The following is a 23,280-nucleotide window of genomic DNA, read 5'->3' as shown; positions in this document are numbered from 1 at the left end:
TGCCTAACAAAGTACTACATGGTTATAACCAAAAGGGAAAAGAAGCTAATGAAATTTTACAAAGCAACAGATATACCCAATCATCTACAACACTGGGTAAATTCAGATTATGTCCATTTGCTCAGTGACATGCTAAACTTCTGCCCTAGAAGAAAAACAGAAAAACTAAGAAGAAAAATTTGGTACATTAATTATTACATAAAAGGCTACCTTACAAATCATTCTCCATCACAGAAGAATTGAAGCATAAAGAATTAAAAAGAAAACAGTCAATAAAAGGTGACTATGACCGGTTTGTTGAGCATCCAGAATTTTCTATCAGACTGCCTTGCTCTACAGGTACACCCACCAAGTTTTTAGCTGGAGTTACTAACCAAAACCAGGAGGAAAGAGGGCCAGGCCCACCAACACAGATTTTGTCCTAATAAAAGGGAAAGCCAGGCTTTGTAGGGATCAGATTCGACTTTCCACCATTTTATACCTATTCCCACACATTTTTAGCTAAGTAGTCCTTTTTGCCTCGTTTACCATCTCTGAATTTTCCTGCAGGTCATCATTAGCAAAGAAATCAAAGCAACGTCACCCAGTCAGCACGAGAAGGAATACTAAAGCTACTCAAAAACTCATTAGAACATAATTTCTGTTCTAACATTTTAATAATTAAGTTACCAGACATTCAGATACTGTTTTCAAAGAAATAAGCTTAACATATTTTTCATTTTCCTTAAAGTCAGTAGTACATCAGAACAATATTCTTTTTTTTCTCTTTCCATCTTTCCCACTCTGAGCAAATCCCCACATTTCCTACCCTATTTTTCAAAGTGGTATTAACATCTTAAATAGATACCTCAAGGAAATCTCAGAGAGAATCATCTTTATGGTTGCAGAGAAAAGAGCTTTCAAAAGAGCAGATGCTCACAGCTCTTTCTAACTACCTTGTTCTATTCAAGGATACACCTTGTCTAGCCTGCTGGAAATGACCGGATGATTAATTAGAGCGGAATTAAAATGATGGAGTAGAACTGTACAGGTAGAGACAGCCCTATCACCACACACATGCCTAGTTCCTAGTATCAGGTGGATAGTGAATAATGCTGATGCTATCAAAACCTAAATTATTCTTTCCAATCCATGGCCAGGGATATTTCACTGATGCTTGGTTATCCATCATGCCAGTACAAAGGCTACATCATGTATAACAACAAAGAGCTGCCATAATCACATAATGTAAAATAAAACATTTCCTTTTTATTTCTTTCAACTATTAAGAAAAACCTAGGAAGGAAGAATTGCCCATTATACATTTACCAGAATTTTGGATCCGCCATGTTTTTATAAACTGAGTATCAGGAGGTATTGACTCCCCTTCTCCTATGGTGACATCTTCAACAAAAGACATGGAGGGCACACTGATGTTTGGGCTCTCAAAGTCATAATAGGCGCCAATTGCTGCTTGTAGGTTCCTACAAAGAAAAGAGAAAAATAAAAAACACTTCAGTGCTGTCCAGAGTATATATTACCCTAGTTGTCAAATAACAAGTCTGGTCCTTAAGATTTGTTAAGGATCTTAAAGTTCATGGTATGTAAATACTCTTCAGTTACTGATTCTGGTTGAATAACAACAGGAAAAACCACCACCAGGTCGAGCAAACTTGTGTATCACCACTTTCTTCCCAAGGTGCCCACAGAGAAAGTAACATTAGCATCATCAGCAGCAATATGAGGAAATCTCCCTCTCACACAAACAAACAGAAAGTATGGATAGGGAAGTAAACTAAAAGACAGCTTTTCTACAAAGACAACTAAAATGCAAAAAAGCTACATTTTTTAAAACATTCTAATTTTTTTGAGAAAGTAATGTACATGGTTCAAAATATTTCACAGTTAAAGTATCCATTTATCTCCTTTTCCAAAATACATACACACAGATATCAATCATATTACTTCTTTAAATAATATGACTTCTTTAAATATCCTTCCGGGGGTCTCCCTGGTGGCGCAAAGGGTTAAGACACAACCTATGAAGCAATCCGCAGCCACTGCAGCACAAGTTCGATCCCCCAGCCGGCCAGAGAGCTACCCACATGGCTCAGCAGACCTCTCCTGGCTTGCCCGCAGCTCCCCTCAGCAGTATATTTCAGTCAATCTGCCTGTTCTGTTCCCCACTCTGTCTCTGGTGAATCCTCTCACCATCCAGACCTCTGGCCTGTATTTATGTATGCAAAAATAAATCAATCTTTAAAAAATAAATAAATAAATATCCTTCCAGAACTTCTTAAAACATACAAGCAGGGCCTCCCTGATGATGCAAGGGTTGAAGTCTTGTGCTATCATGCTATCACCAGCCAATACAGCATGGGTTCGATCCCCGGCCAGGGAGCTAATGCACATGACTCAGTAGACCTCTCCTGTCTCATCCGTTGCTCCCTGTAGCAGTGTATTTCAGTAGATCTGCCTGTTCTGTTCCCCACTGTCTCTGGTGAAACCTTTCACCCCTCCCCCCCAACACCTCTGGCCTACATTCCAGTTTTTATATGCATTAATAAATAAAAATAGGGCTTTCCTGGTGGCACAGGGGAGTCTTAGCGCTATTAAGCTATCGCCAGCCACTGCAACGTGAGTTCAATTCCTGCCCAGCCAGGGAGCAACCCACGTGGCGCAGCACACTGGCCTGTCTTGCCCACTGCTCCCCTCAGCAGTGTATTTCAGTAGATCTGCCTGTTCTGTCCCCCACTCTCTTTTGGTGAATCCTCTCACCCCCCGCACGACTGGTTTACACCCCAGTTCTTGTATGCATAAATAAATCTTTAAAAGATAAATTAAAAACAAATCTTAATTTAAAAAAAAAGAAGCAAATAGCATATATTCTTAATTCTCCCCCTTTTTTACATAATAAGTAGCATACTATACACAATGCTTTAATCTCTTGTAAAAAAGGATGACATTTAAATAAATATCATGGGTGAGCAAAGCATGTGTACATACAGGGGAGTAAAAACATAACCCCCGAGTGATACAGACATATAAACGATTGACAGACAACTTAAAAAACAGTAATTTAATCATGAAGCCTTTTTTTTATTTTTTAAATTAAATATATTTAAATATATACTTTTTTTTTTAACACTGTCGTTCATTTTTGTATGTTTGATTTTTCCTCTTGGCATAATCCTAAAATTCCCACCACCAAGTCACGGGTGAACCATCACCACAGTCTCTTGTGCTTTCCCCACCCCTGTTTTGATCCCTCTCCCTCCCCCTCCCCTGTATGCCTCCTGATTTATAGTTTGCCTGCCAGTTTTGTCGTCTTTTTTCTTCTTTCCTTACCCCTTGTTTGGTTTTCCTATATACCTGCTATAAGTGAAATCATCCAGTATTTTTTCTTTTCCCTTCTAACTTGTTTCACTGCGCATAATCCCTTCCAGCTCCATCCATGTTGCTCTGAATGGCATGAATTTATCTTTGATTGCTGAGTAATATTCTACTGTGTATATATACCACATCTTCTTGATCTAGTCATTTGTTTTTGGACATTTAGGTTGTTTCCACATCTTAGCTATTGTAAATAGTACTGCAGTAAACACAGGGGTACAAGTTTCCTTTTGAATTAATGTTTTTGTGTCCTTTGGGTAGATTCCTAGAAGTGGAATTGCTGGGTCATAGGGCAGATCTATTTTTAGTAATTTGAGGGTCCTCCACACAGCTTTCCATAGTAGTTGGGTCAGTTTGCATTTCCACCGGCAATGTAAAAGGGTTCCTTTTTCTCCACATCCTTGCCAGCATTTGTTAGTTTTTAATGTGGGCCATTCTTACCGGTGTGAGGTGATACCTCATTGTGGTTTTGATTTGCATTTCCCTGATTATAAGTGACTGTTGAGCATTTTTTCATGTGCCTGTTGGCCATCTGCATTTCCTCTTTGGAGAAGTGTCTTTTAGCTCTCATGAAGACACTTCTATGTGTACAGTATCTTCCTTTTTTTTTTAAGTTATAGCCATTGTAAAAATACACCACCATTTATGTAACTAGTCTACTTTTCTTTTTTTAACCAGTCCACTTTTGAGTTTGTTTCCAATCTTTAATTCTTCCACAAATAAACTTAAGTACACACCAGAGGGATAAACACCTATTAGTGATACTGCTGGGTCAAAGTTTAGATATATCTAAGATTCAATAAAAGATGGATACTTAATGAATGCTACTGCCAAGAATGCAGGAGAGTGTTTATTTCCCTACCTGTTCATTTATACTGTTTCTCTATCATTTCAGATTTTTGTCAGTCTGATGATCTTGGTGAGGTCTTAAATATGGTTTTCTCTTTTCACAAAAAAGTTAAGTATCTTTTACATGTTTAAGCGTCATTTCTTTTTGAAGCGTCTATTTGTGAATGTTGATGTTTTTCTTAATTATTCATAAACAGTCTATGTCAAAAGAAACTACCCAGGGCCTCCCTGGTGGCGCAGCGGTTGAGCGCTGGGTTGCGAAGCTGCCCGCAGCCTCTGCAGCGCTGGTTCGATCCATGGCTGCAACCTGGCCACCAGGTGAGGGTCCCACATGGCGCGGAGACCTCTCCTGCCGCCCGCTGCTCCCCTCAGCAGTGTACTTCTGTCCTTCTGCCTGCTCTGGCTCTGGTGAATCCTCTTACCCTCCCGCGCTTCTGACTGTACCCAGTGCTTGTATAAATAAATAAATCAATCTTAAAAAAAAAAAAAAAAGAATATGTTTAAAAAAAAAAAAAACTACGCAGTACACAAACCAGAGAGCCCAACTGAAAATGATGGACAGCTTTGGTACATCAGTGCCAGAAACCAAGTCCACTTAAGGGGTTTAAGTAAGCTGTGTTCATTAGAGATCAAAGAAATCGTTGGTAATTACATTAACTGCTTCTCTTATGGTCTTACTCAAACTAGTGACATCATCCCCAGTCCCCACAGTAGACAACACAAACTGCATTTTTCTAAACATAGTCCAAGCTTAAGCCAAAGGATCCAGTGGGTTGTTTTTAATTATGCATAACCATAGCATGAAACAAGCTTGACAGTATACAACTGTACAACAGATATACTATTAACAGCAAATACTTTTCTGCTGGGGGCCTGCATGCTCCTCCAGGTTTTTGCAGCTGCCAGAAATAAGGTTATATTTAGAGCAGCTACCTCAGATCAAGCAATGCAATGGTGGCCTGTCATATTAGTAATAACTGGATTACTCAACTACCAAACTCCCTGTTTGTGTACGCTAGCTAAAATTTATATAAAGCAGAACTGGGCGAAGGGCTAAACTGCCTGTATGCCTGACCATTCAATAAGAAGGCTTTCCAGCAACTTCCTTAATCTTGCTGACTAATAAAAAGTGAAGAAAGTGTGATCAGTTAAAATTGGAGAAATCCAGCTCCTACCTCCCACCAACAGGCTTAGAAACACACCTGGCCTCAGTCTTATAATTAAGGATCAGGGGTTAAATGGGAGAGAGAAAAATAGCCTATTATGCATTTTGTTATTTAGAAAACCTTGTAAAAGCTATGTGTCCACCTTTTTGTAGAGGTTATTTGTCTGCTATATGTCTCTAACAAGTAGCCTTCTCAATTGTTTTCTGTTCGTTTGGCTATAAAATATGTTTGGGAGGGAAGAAACTATTTGTGCACGCAGGACAATTGCCAATTTTCATCCCCAGCCTGTGTCATATTTCACTGCTTCACTTACTCTGCCTGACAGCAAATTGAACTTCAAGACCAAGTAGAAACACTAACAAGTGGCCAAGTCAAGCTAGCCTACCCAGACAGATCCACCCCCTTCTCAAATCTTTTCATACATCCCAACTCATCCCACAGCCAAACCAACATAACTGTTTATTTGTGCTTGTATTGTACAGACAATTCAGCAAGAAAAAGATTTTTTAAAAAAAGGTTTAAAGTCCAAAGTGAAACTGAAAGTCGCAAGCTAGAATCCTGGCAGGAAGCAGGAATGGAGGATGACAAAGCAAATTCATTTCCCAAATACAGACAGAAAATGGACTTTAGTCACTGTGTTCTGAGCCACCAGGGAGGTTCACAACTCCAAAGGTAGCACACAGCTCCTTAGCACTGGGGCCATTTAGATTTACTGCCTCACTGGGCCCAGCAACAGCAGGGATACACCAAACATCTCCCATTCAGTGCAAACAAGCAGATGCAGTAGCATGTATTACTGTTCAAAACATGCTCAATTATTTTAAGTTACGGCTCAACATGCTCAGCTATTATAAGTTAACAAGAAATTCTACATGAAATAGAGTTGGCTACAGTGATATGACTAGGAGACCACTGGCTCAGTTCTCAACCCTTTCTTAAAGTTTAAACTTCCAAATTCCTTTAGTGTTTTGCTCAAAGTTTTTAATCTGATTTCAGATGGTTAAAAGCACTGTGAAGAACAAAGGGAAGCAGTGTGACAGTGGGAAAAGGCACAGGCTAAGCTGGGTGGTGGTAATGGTTCCATGACACTGCGAATACGTAACACTTATACTCACAGACTGTACACTTAAAAATGGTTAAAATGGTAAATTTTATGGTATATGTCTGAGCTTTATTTGGAGTTGCCTCCTACCTCTGGCTACAGGGCTAAGAACAAGTGGCTAATAAGCATCTATGTCAGTGCACTCATTGGCAAACTGAGTTTCTGGTGCTCTAAAAACTCAAACCTAGGTTATCAGCACAAGGACGTTATCCCTATTGGACTCAGTCCACGATGGAGTTTCCACTGCACTGACACTCGAGTTAAACTGATTCAGAGGAGAAGAATTTGGTGATGCTAGTATGTGTTCACAGGTAAATGCAATTGTTAACACAGTATCAGTAACGTTCAGCCTTCTTTTTATAGATGAGTCCACAGACACAATGACAAGTAAATAATGACTCAGGTTGAATATTCAACTAGAATTTAACAGCCACACCTATCCAAAGGCAGAACATTTTTAACTTATCCAGAATTTTCTAACTATTAGTAACACTCTAAATATCTGATTTTCTTAAGAAACATAATTACATCACAAATTCTATAAATGAATTAGTCATAACCCCCTCAAGTAGAATTCTTGAGGGTGTTTAAATACCTAGTCTTGTGTATATTCACAATCACAGAACACTTAATTTTGTACATAAATCATGTGTACGTAAATTAGATTACTAATCCAATGACGAAAGCCATCTAACTACTAAATAGAGCCAGAAACATCACAGAAAAATATGGTGGTAGAAAACAGTTAAGAAAATCAGAATAAAGAGGGACTATCAGAAGTGTGATTATTAGCTCGGATCCTCAGAAAAGAAAAAAAACCCATACTATCTCTCTGTATTCTCTGAACAAGTGAAGAACTCAAAGAATCCAAATTATTTATGAGAAAAAAGAAAACTACCCATCTTATTTGGGAACAAATCACAAGGGAGAGGAGAATAATGAAGCCATCAATTAAGAATGAACAACACTACTTTAGAACTTCCAAGAGATATTTATCCCAAAGCGCAAGAAGATTCCCTCACCCATGGAATGCTGGTGATTCTGTTACGCAGGCCACATGCCCACCAAGAAGCAGGAAGGACCTACTATCTCTGAGTGAGTGAAAAAACCTTATCAAAAAAAAGAGCCACAAAATAGATGTCAGTTCTTACCAGGTCTAACATCAACTCAACTGGAATTTAACATGGAATATAAAAAAGAAGTGAAAATATGTGTATGGGCCTCCCCGGTGGCGCAGCGGTTGAGCGCTGGGTTGCGAAGCTGCCCGCGGCTTCTGCGGCGCCGGTTCGATCCCCGGCTGCTCCCCGGCCACCAGAAGAGGGTCCCACATGGCGCGCAGACCTCTCCTGCCGCCCACTGCTCCCCTCAGCAGTGTACTTCGGTCCTTCTGCCTGCTCTGCTCCCCACTCTGGCTCTGGTGAATTCTCTCACCCTCCCGCGCTTCTGACTGTACCCAGTGCATGTGTAAACAGAACAAACAAACAAATAAATAAATAAATAAACATGCCTCTATTTAAAAAAAAAAAAAAAGAAAGAAAGAAAATATGTGTACCTGTGACTATAATGAATTTTAAGGCCTAGGAATTTTAAGGAAGAAATTAAGAATTTCACTGAAACAGAAAGATGACTACAAACAGGAAATAGGAATTGGACTAAAGAAAACTCTCAATATTTTCATACCTAAAAATTAACTCCTATTGGGCCTCCCTGGTGGTGCAAGGGGTTAAGCACCACACTATGAAGCAGACCACAGCCTCTGCAGCACGAAGTTCGGCGAGGGAGAAACCCACATGGTACAGCAGTTCTGTCAATCTGCCTGCTCTGTTCCCCACTCTGTCTCTGGTGAATCCTCTCACCCACCGCGTCTCTGGCCTGTGCCCCAGCTCTTATATGCATAAATAAATAAATCTTTTTTTAAAAAAATTAACTCATATGGGCCTCCCCTGGTGGCACAGGTGGTTGAGCACAGCTCTGTGAAGCTGTCTGCAGCCTCTGCAGTGCTGGTTCGATCCCGGCCGGCCGGCGAGAATCCCACATAGCGCAGCAGACCTCTCCTGTCTCACCTGTTGCTTCAGCAGTGTATTTCAGTCAGTCTGCCTGTTCCCCACGCTGTCTCTGGTGAGTCCTCTCTCCCCCGCATCTCTGGCCCCAGTTCTTGTATGCATAAATAAATAAATCTTAAAAAAAATTAACTCATATGCTATGTGAAGAAGAAAAAACAACCTGTGGAAAATTTCACTAAAAGGAGCAACAAAGTTCACTTACTTCTTTACTTACTTCTTAGAGCTCCATAGAGTTCAAAATTGTTTCTTCTATCTTACCCTGGCTATCTACTGACCCACTAGTTTTATTAATTTTTAGAACTTTGTCCTAATTATCATCAGCAGTTATACCTTTTCCAAATAAAAAGTAAAAAACATAGAAAGACAAGGTGGTGACACTATTCTAGATTTAAACAGACATACAAATCAAATGTAATAGACAGTCCTTGAGGTCCTGGGACTCAGGTGTTTAAAAAAAAAAAACAAAATTGAGGACAGATGAGGGAAATTTAAATATGAACAAGATATTTTTTTATGACTGAAGAATTTTTGTAAATGATCTTAGGTAATAATAGTATATAGTTACATAAGAGAATGTCCTGATTTTTAAGAGAAACATGTTGAAAGATTTAAGGGTAAAGGGTTGTGATATCTGCAAGTTTCAAATGATTCCAAAAACTTATTCTGAGAAAACAAAATATGGCAAAAATGTTAATCATTGTTGAATCTTGGTAAGTATAAGGGTATAGGTAGGGGCCTCCCTAGTGGTGCAAGGGGTTAAGACGCAGCACTATGATGCTATCCGCAGCCCCTGCAGCAGGAGTTCCATCCCCGGCCTGGGAGCAACCCACATGGCACAGCAGACCTCTCCTGTCTTGCCCACTGCTCCCCGCAGCAGTGTATTTCCGTCAATCTGCCTGTTCTGTTTCCCACTCTGTCTCTGGTGACTCCTCTCAAGCCCCCACACCTCTGGCCTGTACCACAGTTCTTATATGCATAAATAAATCTTTTTTAAAAAGGGTACAGGTAGACACTCTACAATTCTTTACATTTTTCTGTAGGCTCAAAAAGTTTAATAAAAAGGTAAAATGGGGAAAAAAAAGAAAATGTCCTTTTTCCTGTCACTGGAAGCTACTGAAAAAACTCAGTGCCCAGAATTAGTGCAAACACACTGGGAATGAGAAGGGACCGACTGGAACTGAAGGACCCTAGTAGAGATGAGGCTGACATGCTGAGTATGACACATCAGAAAGAGGAAATACTTGCTCTGTCCCTGGAAACACAGCTGAATCATTAAATTAGCAAGTCCAGAGCCATCTTAGTTTGGGTATTATTAGCTTCTAAGGTAATAAAATTAGCTTATTTTTTGTTTTTCTAAAAGCAGAGTCTCAGAACATAGCAATTCAAAATTGCCACTGTGGCAGGTATGTCAGGATCAAGTAATTGTTCTTATTTTTTTTAAACTGAGGTGTTCCAGTCCAGAATACTATATTTCACACAACTCCCCTTGAGGGAAAAATAAAGGCCTTCTCAGACAGGGGCTGAAGGAATCTGCCAATACTAGACCTCCCATACAAGAATTATTGGTAAGAGCGCTTACAAAACAGAGAAGAAAATTCATACACAAAATGAACAAGGAAAACAGAACCATAAAACTAAAGAAGGTGGCAGTAGCAAACCAATAATCAATATCAATATTAACAAACTGAACTCACCAATCAAAAGGGACAGAGTGGCTGACTGTATCAGAAAACAAAACTGTTTCTAGTAGACCCATTTGAGCTCCAAAGAAAAACATGGGCTCAAAGTAAATGATTAGGAAACAATCTTACAAGTAAAAAGTACTCTTAAAAAGGCAGAAAAGTTATACTTGAGATAAGATAAAACAGACTTCCAACTGAAAAAAAGTAACAAAAGACAGAGACATACATGATATAGTAATTAAAGGATCGGGCCTCCCCCGTGGCGCAGCGGTTGAGCGCTGGGTTGCAAAGCTGCCCGCAGCCTCTGCAACGCAGGTTCGATCCCCGGCTGCTCCCAGGCCACCGGAGGAGGGTCCCGCATGGCGCGCAGACCTCTCCTGCCGCCCGCTGCTCCCCTCAGCAGTGTACTTCGGTCCTTCTGCCTGCTCTGCTCCCTGCTCTGGCTCTGGTGAATTCTCTCACACCCTCCCGCGCTTCTGACTGTACCCAGTGCTTGTATAAATAAATAAATAAATCTTAAAAAAAAAGTTTAAAAAAAATTAAAGCAGAAATAAATGGAAATAGAAATCAAAAAGACAGTCCAAAAGATCAATGAAACAAAAAAATGTTTCTATGAAAAAGTAAAAGACAAACCTCAAGCTAGGCTAACAACAGTTAATAGCTTTGTGAAAACACTAATAGAATCAGAAATAAAAGAGAAATTACAGTGGACAACCCAGACACACAGAGGAACAAAAGAGATTACTATGAACATCTACATGCTAATAAGTTGGGCAACCTAAAAAAATACGGACAAATTCTTAGAAATTACACAACCTTCCAAGACTGAATGAGGAAAAATAGAAAACCTGCACAGACCAATTATAATCAAGGAAATCAAACAATAACCAATGTCTTCCAAAAAACAAAAGCCCAGGAACATATGGGTTTCATTGATTAGTTCTAGCAAACCTTCAATATTCAACTAATGCCTCTCCTCAAACTTTTTCCCAAAATTGAAGAAGAGGGAACGCTTATGAGGCCAAGATTACTCTAATACTAAAAGCAGACAATGATATCACAAAAAAGGAAATTAAGACCTATATCCCTGATGAACACAGATGCAAAAAGTCCTCAACAGAATCTTAGCAAATCAAATTCAGCAATACATTAAAAAATAATACATCATGACAAAGACTTACCCCAGGGATGTAAAGAATGTTCAACACTCACAAATCAATGCAATCCACAACAAAAGAAAATGTAATATCAACAAATGCAGAGAAAATATATGATTCAATACCCATTCAGGATAAACACTCTAAAGGAACGTACCTAAACCTAAGAAAGGATATATAAACCACAAACCCACAGCTATTATCATACTCAGTGGTGAGAAACTGAAGATTTTCCTCTATGATCAGGTCAAAATCAAGGGTGTCCACTTTCACCACTACTACCCGAAATAGTTTCGGAAGTCCTAACTAGAGCAATTAGGCAAGAGATAGATTTAAAAGGAATCCATCGAGCCTCCCGGGTGGCGCAGCAGGTTGAGCGCCGTGCTGTGAAGCTTTCCACAGCCTCTGCAGCACCGGTTCGATTCCCGGCCGGCCAGGGAGAATCCCACATGGCATGGCAGACCTCTCCTGCTTCGCCTGCTGCTCCCCTCAGCAGTGTCTTTGGTCCTACTGCCTGTTCTGCAACCATTCTGTCTCTGGTGGGTTCTCTCATCCTACCACACCTGACTGTACCCCAGTTCTTATATAAATAATCTTAAAAAAAAAATTTAAAAGAAATCCAAATTGGGAAAGTAAAACTATCACTATTTGCAGATGACGTGATAATATACATAGTAAACTCAAAAAGACTCCACTAAAAAAACTATTAGAAACAAAGTGGCAGGTTACAAAAATTAGTTGTGTTTTTATATGAAAATTAGAGAAGAATGAAATTGTGACAAGAATCTCATTTACTATCATGTCAGAAAGAGAATACGTAGGAGTAAACTTAGCAAAGGAAGTGAATGACATACACAATGAAAACTGTAACACATTGTTAAAAGAAAAAGGAGATACAAAGATATTCCACTTTCATGTGTTGAAAGAATTAACATTGTTAAAAAGGCCATTTTACCCAGAGCAATGTACAGATTCAATGCAATCCCTATCAAAGTTTCAACAACATTCTTCAAAGAAATAAAACAAACATTACTGAAATTTATATGGAGCCATAAAGACCCTAAATAGTCAAAGGAATCCTAACAAAAAAGAGGAAGAATGGTGGTATCACATATTCAGACTTCAAACTATATTACAAAGCTGTAATAATCAAAATGCATTATGGTACTGGAATAAAAACAGACACACAGACTGATGGAATAGAATTAAGAGTCCAGAACAGTTACTCAATGACAAAAAAGTCAAAAGCATGCACTGGCGAAAGGAAAGTCTCTACAACAAATGGTTATGGAAACACTGGAAAACCATATGCAAAAGAATGAAATTAGACAGCTATCTCACAACATGTAAAAATTAACTCAGAATGGATTAGAGACCTGCATGTAAGACCTGAAACCATAAAATATGCAGAAGTAAAATACTCCAAGACACTGGCTTCAGAGATGTCTCTGAGGACTTGGCTCCAACAACAAGGAAAACAAAAGCAGAAATAAATGGAACTACGCTAAACAGCTTCTGTTGCTTGTGGTTTATATATCCTTTATTATGTGCAGTTATGTTCTTTTAGAATTTTTATCCTGAATGGATATTGAATCACATATTTTCTCTGCATCTGTTGATATTATCTTTTATCTTTTCTTTTCCTGATTTGTGAATGTTGAACATTCTTTGCGTCTTGGGGTAAGTCTTGTCGTGGTGTATTATTTTTTAATGTATTGTTGAATTTGGTTTGCTAAGGTTCTGTTGAGGACTTCTGCATCTATGTTTACCAGGGATGTAAGCCTGTAATTTCTTTCGTGATGTCCTTGTGTGCTTTTAGTATCGGAGTGGTGTTGGCCTCACAAGCATTCCCTTTTTGCTTGTGAAAGAAACTATCATTACAGAACAAAGATGCCCTATTGAAAGAGGAAAATATTTGCATATCATATGTAGGACAAAGGATTAATAACAACAACAAAAACAATGGGCAGAGAGCTAAAGAGATACTTATCCAAATAGGATACATAGATAGCCAAGAGGGACATCACTAGGGAAATGCAAGTGAAAACCACAATGAGACAGACCACCTCACACCTGTGACACTGACACGAATTTAAAAAAGGAACAAGTGTTGGCAAGAATGGAGGAAAAGGAACACTCCTATACTGTTGGTGGGGTATGCAGGCTGATCCAGCCCAAGGAAAACAGCACAGAGGTTTCTGAAAATAGATCTCCCTATGACCCAGTAATTTCAGCAGTACCCAAAGAATACAAAAACACTAATTTGCTCTTATGTTCACTGCAGCATTATTAATAATAGCCAAGTTAAGGAAGCAACCGAGGTGTCGAAGGACAGATGAGTAGATATATATAATGGAATGCTATGAAGCTACGAAAACAGATGAACTCTTGCCATTTGTGAAAACATAGATAAAATGAGGAGGTTATGCTAAACGAAATGTCAGAAGGAGAAAGACAAACACTGAATTTACTAACAGGTGGAATCCAGAGAAACAAAACAAAGGGCGAGATAAAACCAAATGAAAAATAAACCCTAGACTTCCAACTGTAATGTTAGGCTACTAAAGGGGGACAGTGAGAAGCGAATTGTGGAGGGGCCAATGGACAATGGCTGAGGACAAAGTGTGCCTTGGAGTAGAAGGTGGAGCATAGTAACACACATCTGCAAAGGTGTGATCCTATACCTGTCAATCATATAGTGTTGCAGAGCAATACACAGGCCAACACTACATACTAGAGAAATAAAAAACTGAGGTGACTCTCCGGTGGCGCAGCGGTTTAACGCTGGGTTGCGAAGCTGCCCACAACCTCTGCAGCGCCAGTTCGGTCCCCGGCTGCTCCCCAGCCACCGGAGGAGGGTCCAGCGTGGCGCACAGACCTGTCCTGCCACCCGCTGCTCCCCTCAGCAGTGAGCTTCAGTCTTTCTGCCTGCTCTGCTCCCCGCTCTGGCTCTGGTGAATTCTCTCACCCTCCCGCGCTTCTGCCTGTATCCAGTGCTTATATAAATAAATAAAAATAAATCTTAAAAAAAAAATTGAGGTGACATTCACGTAATACACAATTAAGTATTTTAAAGTATATAATTCCACAGGATTTAGTGCCTTTGCAATGTTGAGCAACCACTCACTCCCTTCTTTGTATATTTAAATTTTTTCATCACCTCATACCCACTAAGAAAACCACATACCCATTTAAATAATCATTCCTCACTCCTCCTTCCCAACCCCTGACAACCATGAATCTGCTTTCTGTCTCTATGAATTTGCCTCTTCTGGATAAATTACATAAAAGAAATTGTATATAACTCCCTTTGTCTAATTTCTTTTGCTTAGAATAATGTATATGAGATTCAAGCCAAACTATAAAGTGTGCCAGTATTGCATTCCTTTTTATAAGATCCTATTGTATGGGTATATCACATTTTGTTTATCTATTCTCTGCTGAGGGGCATTTGGGTTGTTTCTATGTCCTGGCTATTAATGAGCATTGCTGTTAAAAACATTCATATACAAGTGTCTACATGGCCGTGTGTTTATTTCTCTTGGATATACACCTAAGAGTAGGACTCCTAGGCAATTCTATGTTTAACTTTTTAAAGAAACACCAAAATCTTTCCACAACAGCTGAACCATTTTACATTTCCATCAACAATGTTATGAGTGTTTCTATTTCTTCATGTCATCACCAGAACTTATTTTTCTTTCATTTTAGCTGTTCTAATAGGTGTGACATGGTATCTGTGGTTTTTCTTTGCATTTCCTTGATGACTAATGATCTTAAATATGTTTTCATGCACTTGTTGGCCATTTATGTACTCTCTTTGGGGAAACGTCTGTTTCTTTTTTGAATGGGTTGTTTGTCTTCTTCTTGTTCAGTTGTAATAGTTGTTTATATATTTCTGGATACTAGATCTGTATCAGATACACAATTTACAAATATTTCCCCAATTTTATGGGCTGTGTTTACTTTTTTAAAAATAAAGCTTAGGGCCTCCCCGGTGGCGCAGCAGTTGAGCGCTGGGTTGCGAACCTGCCCGAGGCCTCCGCGGCGCTGGTTCGATCTCCGGCTGCTCCCCAGCCACCGGAGGAGGGTCCCACATGGCGCGCAGACCTCTCCTGCCGCCCGCTGCTCCCCTCAGCAGTGTACTTCAGTCCTTCTGCCTGCTCTGCTCCCCGCTCTGGCTCTGGTGAATTCTCTCACCCTCCCGCGCTTCTGACTCTACCCAGTGCTTGTATAAACAAAAAAAAAAAAAAAAAAAAAAAACCCAAATAAATAAACATGCCTCTATAAAATTAAAAAAATAAAAAATAAAATAAAAATAAAGCTTAAGTTAAGTACACTTAACACAAATATGTAGTCCAGTCCATATTAAATGAAAGATAATATGTCTGTTTCTTGATAACTTTCTTGATAACATCCTTTGATGCACAACAGTTTTTAATTTCGTTGAAGTCCAATACATCTAGTCCTTCTTTCATTGTTCATGCTTTTGATGTCACATCTAAGAAGCCAGTGCCAGATCCAAGGTTATGAAAATTTACCCTATGTCTCTATAATAGTTTTATTGTTTTAGCTTTTCTATTTAGTCATTGATCCATTTTGAGTTAAATTTTTATAATGAGAGAGGTAGGGGGTCTAACATTCTATTGTCTGTGGTTATCCAGCTGCACCATAGTTCCATGTGTTGAAACGAATGAAAGATTTAAAAGAGGGGGGAAAGACAGACAAACTCTTAGTTTTGTTAGGCTCCTGCCAGATTTATGATCCCAGTCCTTGGCGACAACTATAAGGTAAGTGCAATAAATGACAAAGCTCAGCGTTGGAGAAATCAAGTGGGCGAACAAGTTCAGACATGCATAGCACCTTACCCTAATCAAGTTATAATGTTTATGCTCAGACCATTCTAAATTGTAATTTCTATTAAAATAGGAAATAACATTTCCTATTCTTATTCCTGGCAAACTTATCTAAGAAACAGTCAATCTAAATTATAAACACAAAAAACACAGAGGAAAAAAATTTTCTCTGCCAATCAATAAGCATACAATATTTCTTTCTTTTATATTTCCTTTCTTTTAAGTTTTCACTCATTCATGACTCTAGGTACCGGAAGTATAAAGACAAGTAAAACACAATCTTTTGCTACCAATGAACACAGTCTATCAAGGAAGAACTGGGAAAAAATAGTCATAACTGAATTGGATAATGTCAGAGGAAAAAAACTAACCAAGGATCATGAAAGTAAAGAAGAGAAAATATATAAGTCAAACTTAAGAATTCAGGAAAGCTTCATCGACCAGATAACATCAGAGCCATACCTCAGTGGGCTGATTAACCAGCTAGAGAAAGGGACTCAAGAGATATCTAGATAAAGGGAAATAATATTCTAAGGGCACAAAAATGTATGAGTTCCATGTCCCTTTCTATCCCGGAACTGCCTTCTTTGTCCTAGGAAAGCAGATAAGAAATAAGAACTTAAAGAATTTTCAGGCTTATACATGCCTCTGCTCCAAACCATCATTCATTAGCCTAGGAATGAACTCCTGAGCCAATGTTGAGTCAATCTGAACCCTTCCCTGGAGCTTTCAGTGTCCTATTTTGCCCACTGGACTGAAGGGCAAAATAAGCAAACTTCAGAGAGAAAAGAACACCACAGCCAGCAAGAGAGGATTGACAACATTCCAGTCCCAGATTCTGAAGCCCAAAATAATTTCTAACTTAGGTTCTACAATATCTCAGTATCCTCATTATTAATTCTCACTTTAACTCAGGCTAGTTTAAGACAGGGTTCTACTCATCACCTCAATAAAATTCAGAGTAACAAACCTAAAATGTGTACAGTAGCACAGCAGTTAGTTATATTCCACATGCACCCCAAAGCTAAGTGGAGCTTTATAAGCTTTGGACAATAGAAAGAAAATACACACAGAAAAACATGTTAACTTCAGCAAGATTCTGGAAAACAATTCAATCTGCAAATCACAAGCCTATCCAATCTGGCCTCTCAGAAAGATGTAACAAACATGAAAATAAGAACACAACTTAAGCAAAAAAGACTTTTCTGCCTAAAGCCAGTGATCCGAAACCTACAACTGTTAAGATAATTAGTTCGCTTAAACTTCACCAAATAAATGTTTGTGTCACTAAGAAACTGGAGACTGATAAATACGATGTAGACAGTCCCTTTCAAAATTTCTCACAATGCTCCCCCAAAATGTCAATGCCCCACTCCCCCCATTTTAAAGTAGATCTGACAGAAATACCACTAGGGGAGGAAAGGGAGAGTCAGTTCATAGATTTGAGAAAGCTTCCAATCTAGAAAGATAAGCAGAGCTAAGGGACCTAATCTAGTCCTAGCTAGTCTCTAGCAATCCTGAAGACAAAAAAAAACTAATTAAAACAGTACTAGATGTGGTTATTTATCGAAGTGAATACTCCAACATGAATGGGTAAACCAAAAAAAAAGTTGAAAGAGCTCTAACACTGGTTACCTATAATTATTATATTTCTATGTCCAAAAAGTAGCATCTTATTGAAAGAGGAAAGCTAGAGCAACAAGGCCTCATAAAAGTAAATCTGACACTATGCCCCTACATGATGTATGTTGCTCTCAGATAGAGTCCTGAAGAATTTCAGACATGGGGACTCTTTCTGGCAGAAGCCAGATAAAGATTTTCAGTCTTCGTCAGTGAAATGAGTTAACAGTGACCGTGAGACTTGCTGGTTGCCTTACTGTTCCTGCCCTACAGAAGACAGTACTAAATATACTCCATTTGTTCTGTTTCTCAGGGCTAAGAACAGTGCCGAGCACAAAAGTGCTCAATAAATATCTGTCAGGTGGAATAAACCAGTGACCAAGATATAGGATTTTTCCTTTCTCTTTATCTGGTTTTCCTCTCACAACTGTACACGAGGACTAGATGATGGAAGACAACAACAACAATAGTTTCATTTGCCCACAGACTGTAGGATCATGAAGATGTGTATTTGGAGCCATTGAGACAAAACTAGGAAAAGCACAGTTCTCACCCGGAGACCTTCATCCGGTAGGACGGGTAACTGTGACAAGCAGTCATAGCATGTTGAAGCCTAAGGCATAAAGTGCTTAAACAAAAAAAAAATGTCAGGTTAGTGACTAAAAGACTGGTCAACATGGGCTAAAACACCAGCCCATGTCCAGACCACGATGTCCTTTCTTGTGCTAGCAAAGCTAAGCCTCAAAAACAGGCAAGATTTAAAAAAAGTAAGACATGCTTAATAACACAGAACCCTGGCATAAATGTGTGCCCTGACAAGGCTAAATACTAAAAAAATGATTCGTTGTCTAGTAACTAACAAGGAGGGAATAGGGGCGATTTGTAGCAATAAAAAGGATTTGCACTTGAGATGCCTGAGCTCAAACTAAAAAGCCTTGTGCCCCCTGCGTCCCGCTTCTCTTAAACTCAAGTCTTACAGTTAATTAAACTCTCAAACTCAATTCTTTGTTTCTCGATTCTTTCAGATTCTTCTCCTAATCACCTTCCCTGTTCACCGAAGACAGTCTCTGACAACAGTGTGATAGCAGAACCTGAGTAAGGGTCATCTCCACTGGGGAGTGCATGAGAGCATTTGTAGTTACTTGTTTACACAACACCCCACTTCCAAACAGTACTCCTTAGTACACAGTGAGGCTATACCAGAGCTGACATGAATTTGAACTGGAACTGAGAAAGTTTTTCCCATGATACCTGGTATATAAACCACACATTTGGAAGCTTTTGACAGTTATGGTTCTCTTTAACAAAGACAGAAGACGACTAAAAGCAACCAGATATTTTGAATCTTTTGTTCCTGAAGCCCAAACTTAGTCATACATCATTAACAATCTGAGTACATTCTAAGAACAGTATAACTAAGTGATTTCATTACTGTATGAACATCACAGAGTATACTTAGACAAACATAAGTGCTATAGCCTTACTACATACCTAGTCTAGAGAGAAGCACCATCATATCTGTGATCTCTTGTTATTCCTTGTCTTTGGTTCTATATAATGTAACAGCATCCTTAAAATACCTCCTTTGGCATTACCCACTTTGATTCAAAACTATACAGCATGTTCAGGAATAGAATCTGGTGCAAAGGCTGTTACAAGGGACAGAAGAGGAGCTGGAAAGGTAAATTAAAACTTAATTCAGATCCAGCAATCCCATTTTGGGAAATAAAAGTAGGATCTCAAAGAGATAGCTGCACATCCATGTTTATAACAACACGATTCATAATAGTGAAAACATGCCCATATTACTCAGCCTTTAAAAGGAAGGAAATTCTGACATATGTTAAAACATGGATGAACCCTGAAGACATTGTAGTAAGTGAAATAAGCCAGTCAGCCAGCCAAACAGTGTATGACATATGAGATATCTATAATAGTCAAATTCACAGAAACAGAAAGTAGAATGACGCCAGAAGAGGCTGGCTAACTGGGAAATGGAGAGCTATAGTTTAATGGGTATCGAGTTTCAGTTTCGCAAAATGAAAAAGTTGAGAACTTGGTTTCACAGCAATGTGAATATGCTAAACACCACTGAACTGTACAGTTAAAAATGATTAAGATGGTAAATTTTATGTCATGTATTTTATTACAATTAAAAAAAATTAATTTAGATGGGACCAACGCTTCATTAAGGAACTTGGGCTTCCTCCTAAAAGCAAAGGACAGCATCTATAGGCTTAAAAAAAAAAAAAAAAAAAAAGACACTTTATTCAAGTATAATCTATATGGCCTAAGAGTCACCCATTTTAATTTCAATTGTAAAATTCAATGATTTTTAGAAAAGTCACCAAACTTAGCAACCATTACCATGTTTTAGAACATTTTCATCATGCTAGTATGTCCTAATCCTTATTATGTGTAAATATATTGTTAGACGGCAAAGGAGAATTAAGGTTGCTGATCAGCTGACCTAGAAATATGGAAATTATCCCGGATTATCTAGGTGAACACAGTGTAATCACCTCCTCAGAGTGGAAGAAAGAGAGCAGTGTGAGGATTAGCTCATGTGAGCTTTGAAAATGAAGAAATGAATTGTGAACCAAGGAATACACGTGGCTCCCAGAAGCAGAAAAAGGCAAGGAAATGATTCACCAGAAGGAACAGAGTCCTGCTAACAACTTGGGTTTAGCTGAGTGAGAATGATGTCGGACTTCTGAACTCCAAAACTACAAGATAATAAATTGGCATATAAAGCCACTAAATTTGTGGTAATTTATTACAGCAGCAAAACACTAATTCAACAGCTTTCATTCATCATCATTCTTTTTCCTTTATATTTTTAAAAGTTCATCATAAAAAGGAAAAAACTATGGAGGCAGACTAAGGAAAGATTATAATTAAAAGGTACTATTTTCTGCTGAGTCACTTCCGTCGCAACTTTTCAAGAACTCAATTATATCCATTAAAGATGCATACTAAGAAATAACACCCATATTTCTTGCCCCCTACTTCTGAATTTACCTGTCATGGATACTTCCTGAAATAAAAAATCACTAGTTTTGGTGCCAACTGAAATCTCCGAAGATACTAGAACACTGACCCAGAAGAAATGGAAAAAAAAAACACGCATATACCCAAAAAGTCCCAATATAACAAACTGAAACCATGATTCAGACAAAGCCATCTTCATAAACAAAACATCCGTGGTTTATTGTTGTTCATGAAACTTTCTTTGGGACATAAAGTAGAAGTTACATAATGATCAGGTAAATCTATAATTAAGTGTGGTTTTCCAAAGTGTTTACCTAACAGGAAACTTAAGTAAGCCAGCAGTGGTCAAAAGAAGCTCATCCTACAGCCTAGTCAGAGAACCTATTTTCTAAAAAATACTTGAAAAGTTTGTCTTTGATTTTTTAAAAAAGGAAAAAGTTCCAAAAAGCTGAATTGTAAACTAACACTTTGTTCTCAAATCTAAATGTTGTTTGTGCACGTAGAGGACTGCATGGTTTTGGAAAAAACTCCTTTTGAAAAAAACACATCTTATACATATACCTTTGATTAAAATGCTCCACCTCTAATCTGTCTTCCCTTTGAGATTTTCTGATGTGCTACAGGGGCCAGCTTCAAAGTCTCTTTAGTTTCATCTCCCCTAAAAACAATGCCAGTCACATCATTTTGGAAGATTATAGAAAAGTAAACCTCACTGCTCACTTCAGCATCATATATACTAATATTGGAACAATACAGAGAAGATTAGTGTGACCCCTGCACAAGATGAGAAGCAAATTCAGGAAGTGTTCCATATTAAAAAGGCAAACCTCAGCATACTTCACTTCCAAAAATGCATACTAGGGCAAATACCTGAAAGAGAATCTACAGCCCCGTTATCAATCTTATTCGTTCCTCTAAAAATAAAAAGGTAAATAAACTTACGTGATATGATAACGCCAACACTACCAGACAATGCTATGAGGCATTTGACTCTTTCTGCAGTCAACCCTTCTCCAAGTAAAAGCTCAGGCGATAGCTGGCTGCTCTCTGGTACATGTGAGATAGTACCTTTAAAATGCATCATACTGTGGTACATATATACCATGGAATATTACTCAGCATTCAAAAAAGATAAACACATGCATTTTGCAGCAACATGGATGGCGCTGGAAGGGATCATGCTCAGCGAAATAAGCCAGAAATAAAAAGAAAAATACCGGATGGTCTCACTCATAGCAGGAATCTAGAAAACTTAAATAAGGGACTAGGAAAATGAGTAACTATAAGAAAGTGAAAATCAAAATCAACAAAAAACTATGAACCAGAGACACTCTATGGGGGGTAGAGGACGGGAGGGGGGGGGATTAGGATCAAAATAAGGGGGTTGCAATTGTATGGGGATTACAAAAATAAAATTTATTATAAAAAAATAAATAAGTAAAATGCATCATACTGGCAAGTCAGTGGACTAAATTAAATTAGATGGAAGTTGGAGGAAGAATATGATAAAGGCAAATTTTATAGCTCACAAGCCTGAGAAAATCAGGCCCTTTTTCTTTTATAAACTAATAAAATGACAGTATAAATATGCCAGACATTGCTGCCATATTTAGTAATAACTAATCATTTAGGGCAGACAAGAAAAACAACAGTTAAACATTATTTCCCCATAAAATCTTGTGATACTTGCAAACAGTCTCACATAATGTTAGTGTTTCCATGTTATGGGTAATCAGATACAGATGACAAGCAGTCAGGTTTAGACAGTTTAGACAGTTCAACTATGGCATTTCTTATACATTACAGAAAAGGAGTTTTAAAAACAGCCACTTTTCATGACAGTGTATATTTGCCACCAGTTAAAATTACTAATCACCCCCAAATTCACAAAACTATTCAAAGAAACATGAAACATATCCATAGAAACATGGATAAACATGAAACATATTCATATCCAAAGAAAAACTAATAAAAATTGAGGGAAAAATTATCTGTAGCTTCTTTCTTATTTTTCTTAAAAGAATGGTCTCTCACAGAGAAAAGTAGCAAATATCCCCAAATAATGGAAACCCAGTGAAGGAATTTATGTATTTCAAGCTTTACAAAGAAAAAAGAGGTCTCTTCAGTACCCTTTCTTTGGATTCTCTGCGGCTAAGGGCAAGGCAAATAAACTTTAGGTCCATATTAAGTTAACCAAAAATTAGCTTCATGTATCATAAAATCCTTCATGATTCTAACTTTTTCACTTCCATTTAAAAATTAGCAGTATCTTTACAGAAGACTGCCAACTACTCAATGAAGGAATAACAGAATTAGAAAATTACCTTTTTGAAATCACTAATGCAATAAAAATGAATTAAGCGAGGATCATAAAGCAGCTTGAGGAAAAGGCTATCTCACATTCAATTAAAATGGGTTAATT

General features: G+C 38.3%; 1 protein-coding gene across 4 annotated transcripts in view; it reads right to left on the bottom strand.

Moving 5' to 3' along the window:
- Window positions 1–23,280, bottom strand: part of ILRUN (inflammation and lipid regulator with UBA-like and NBR1-like domains) — a gene marked incomplete at both ends in the record, with an annotated part of 90,688 nt that overhangs the window by 48,520 nt on the left and 18,888 nt on the right. For all 4 annotated transcript variants that reach the window (XM_084228359.1, XM_084228357.1, XM_084228360.1 and 1 more), the window contains one exon: window positions 1,309–1,463. In XM_084228359.1, the coding sequence (XP_084084485.1) occupies window positions 1,309–1,463 (155 nt within the window). The remainder of the gene's footprint in view (window positions 1–1,308; window positions 1,464–23,280) is intronic.

Source organism: Talpa europaea (assembly GCF_964194135.1).
Source record: "Talpa europaea genome assembly, chromosome: 2".
Lineage (NCBI taxonomy): Eukaryota > Metazoa > Chordata > Mammalia > Eulipotyphla > Talpidae > Talpa > Talpa europaea.
The sequence above is the reverse complement of the archived record's forward strand: the minus strand, read 5'-3'. Positions and strand labels throughout refer to the sequence as shown.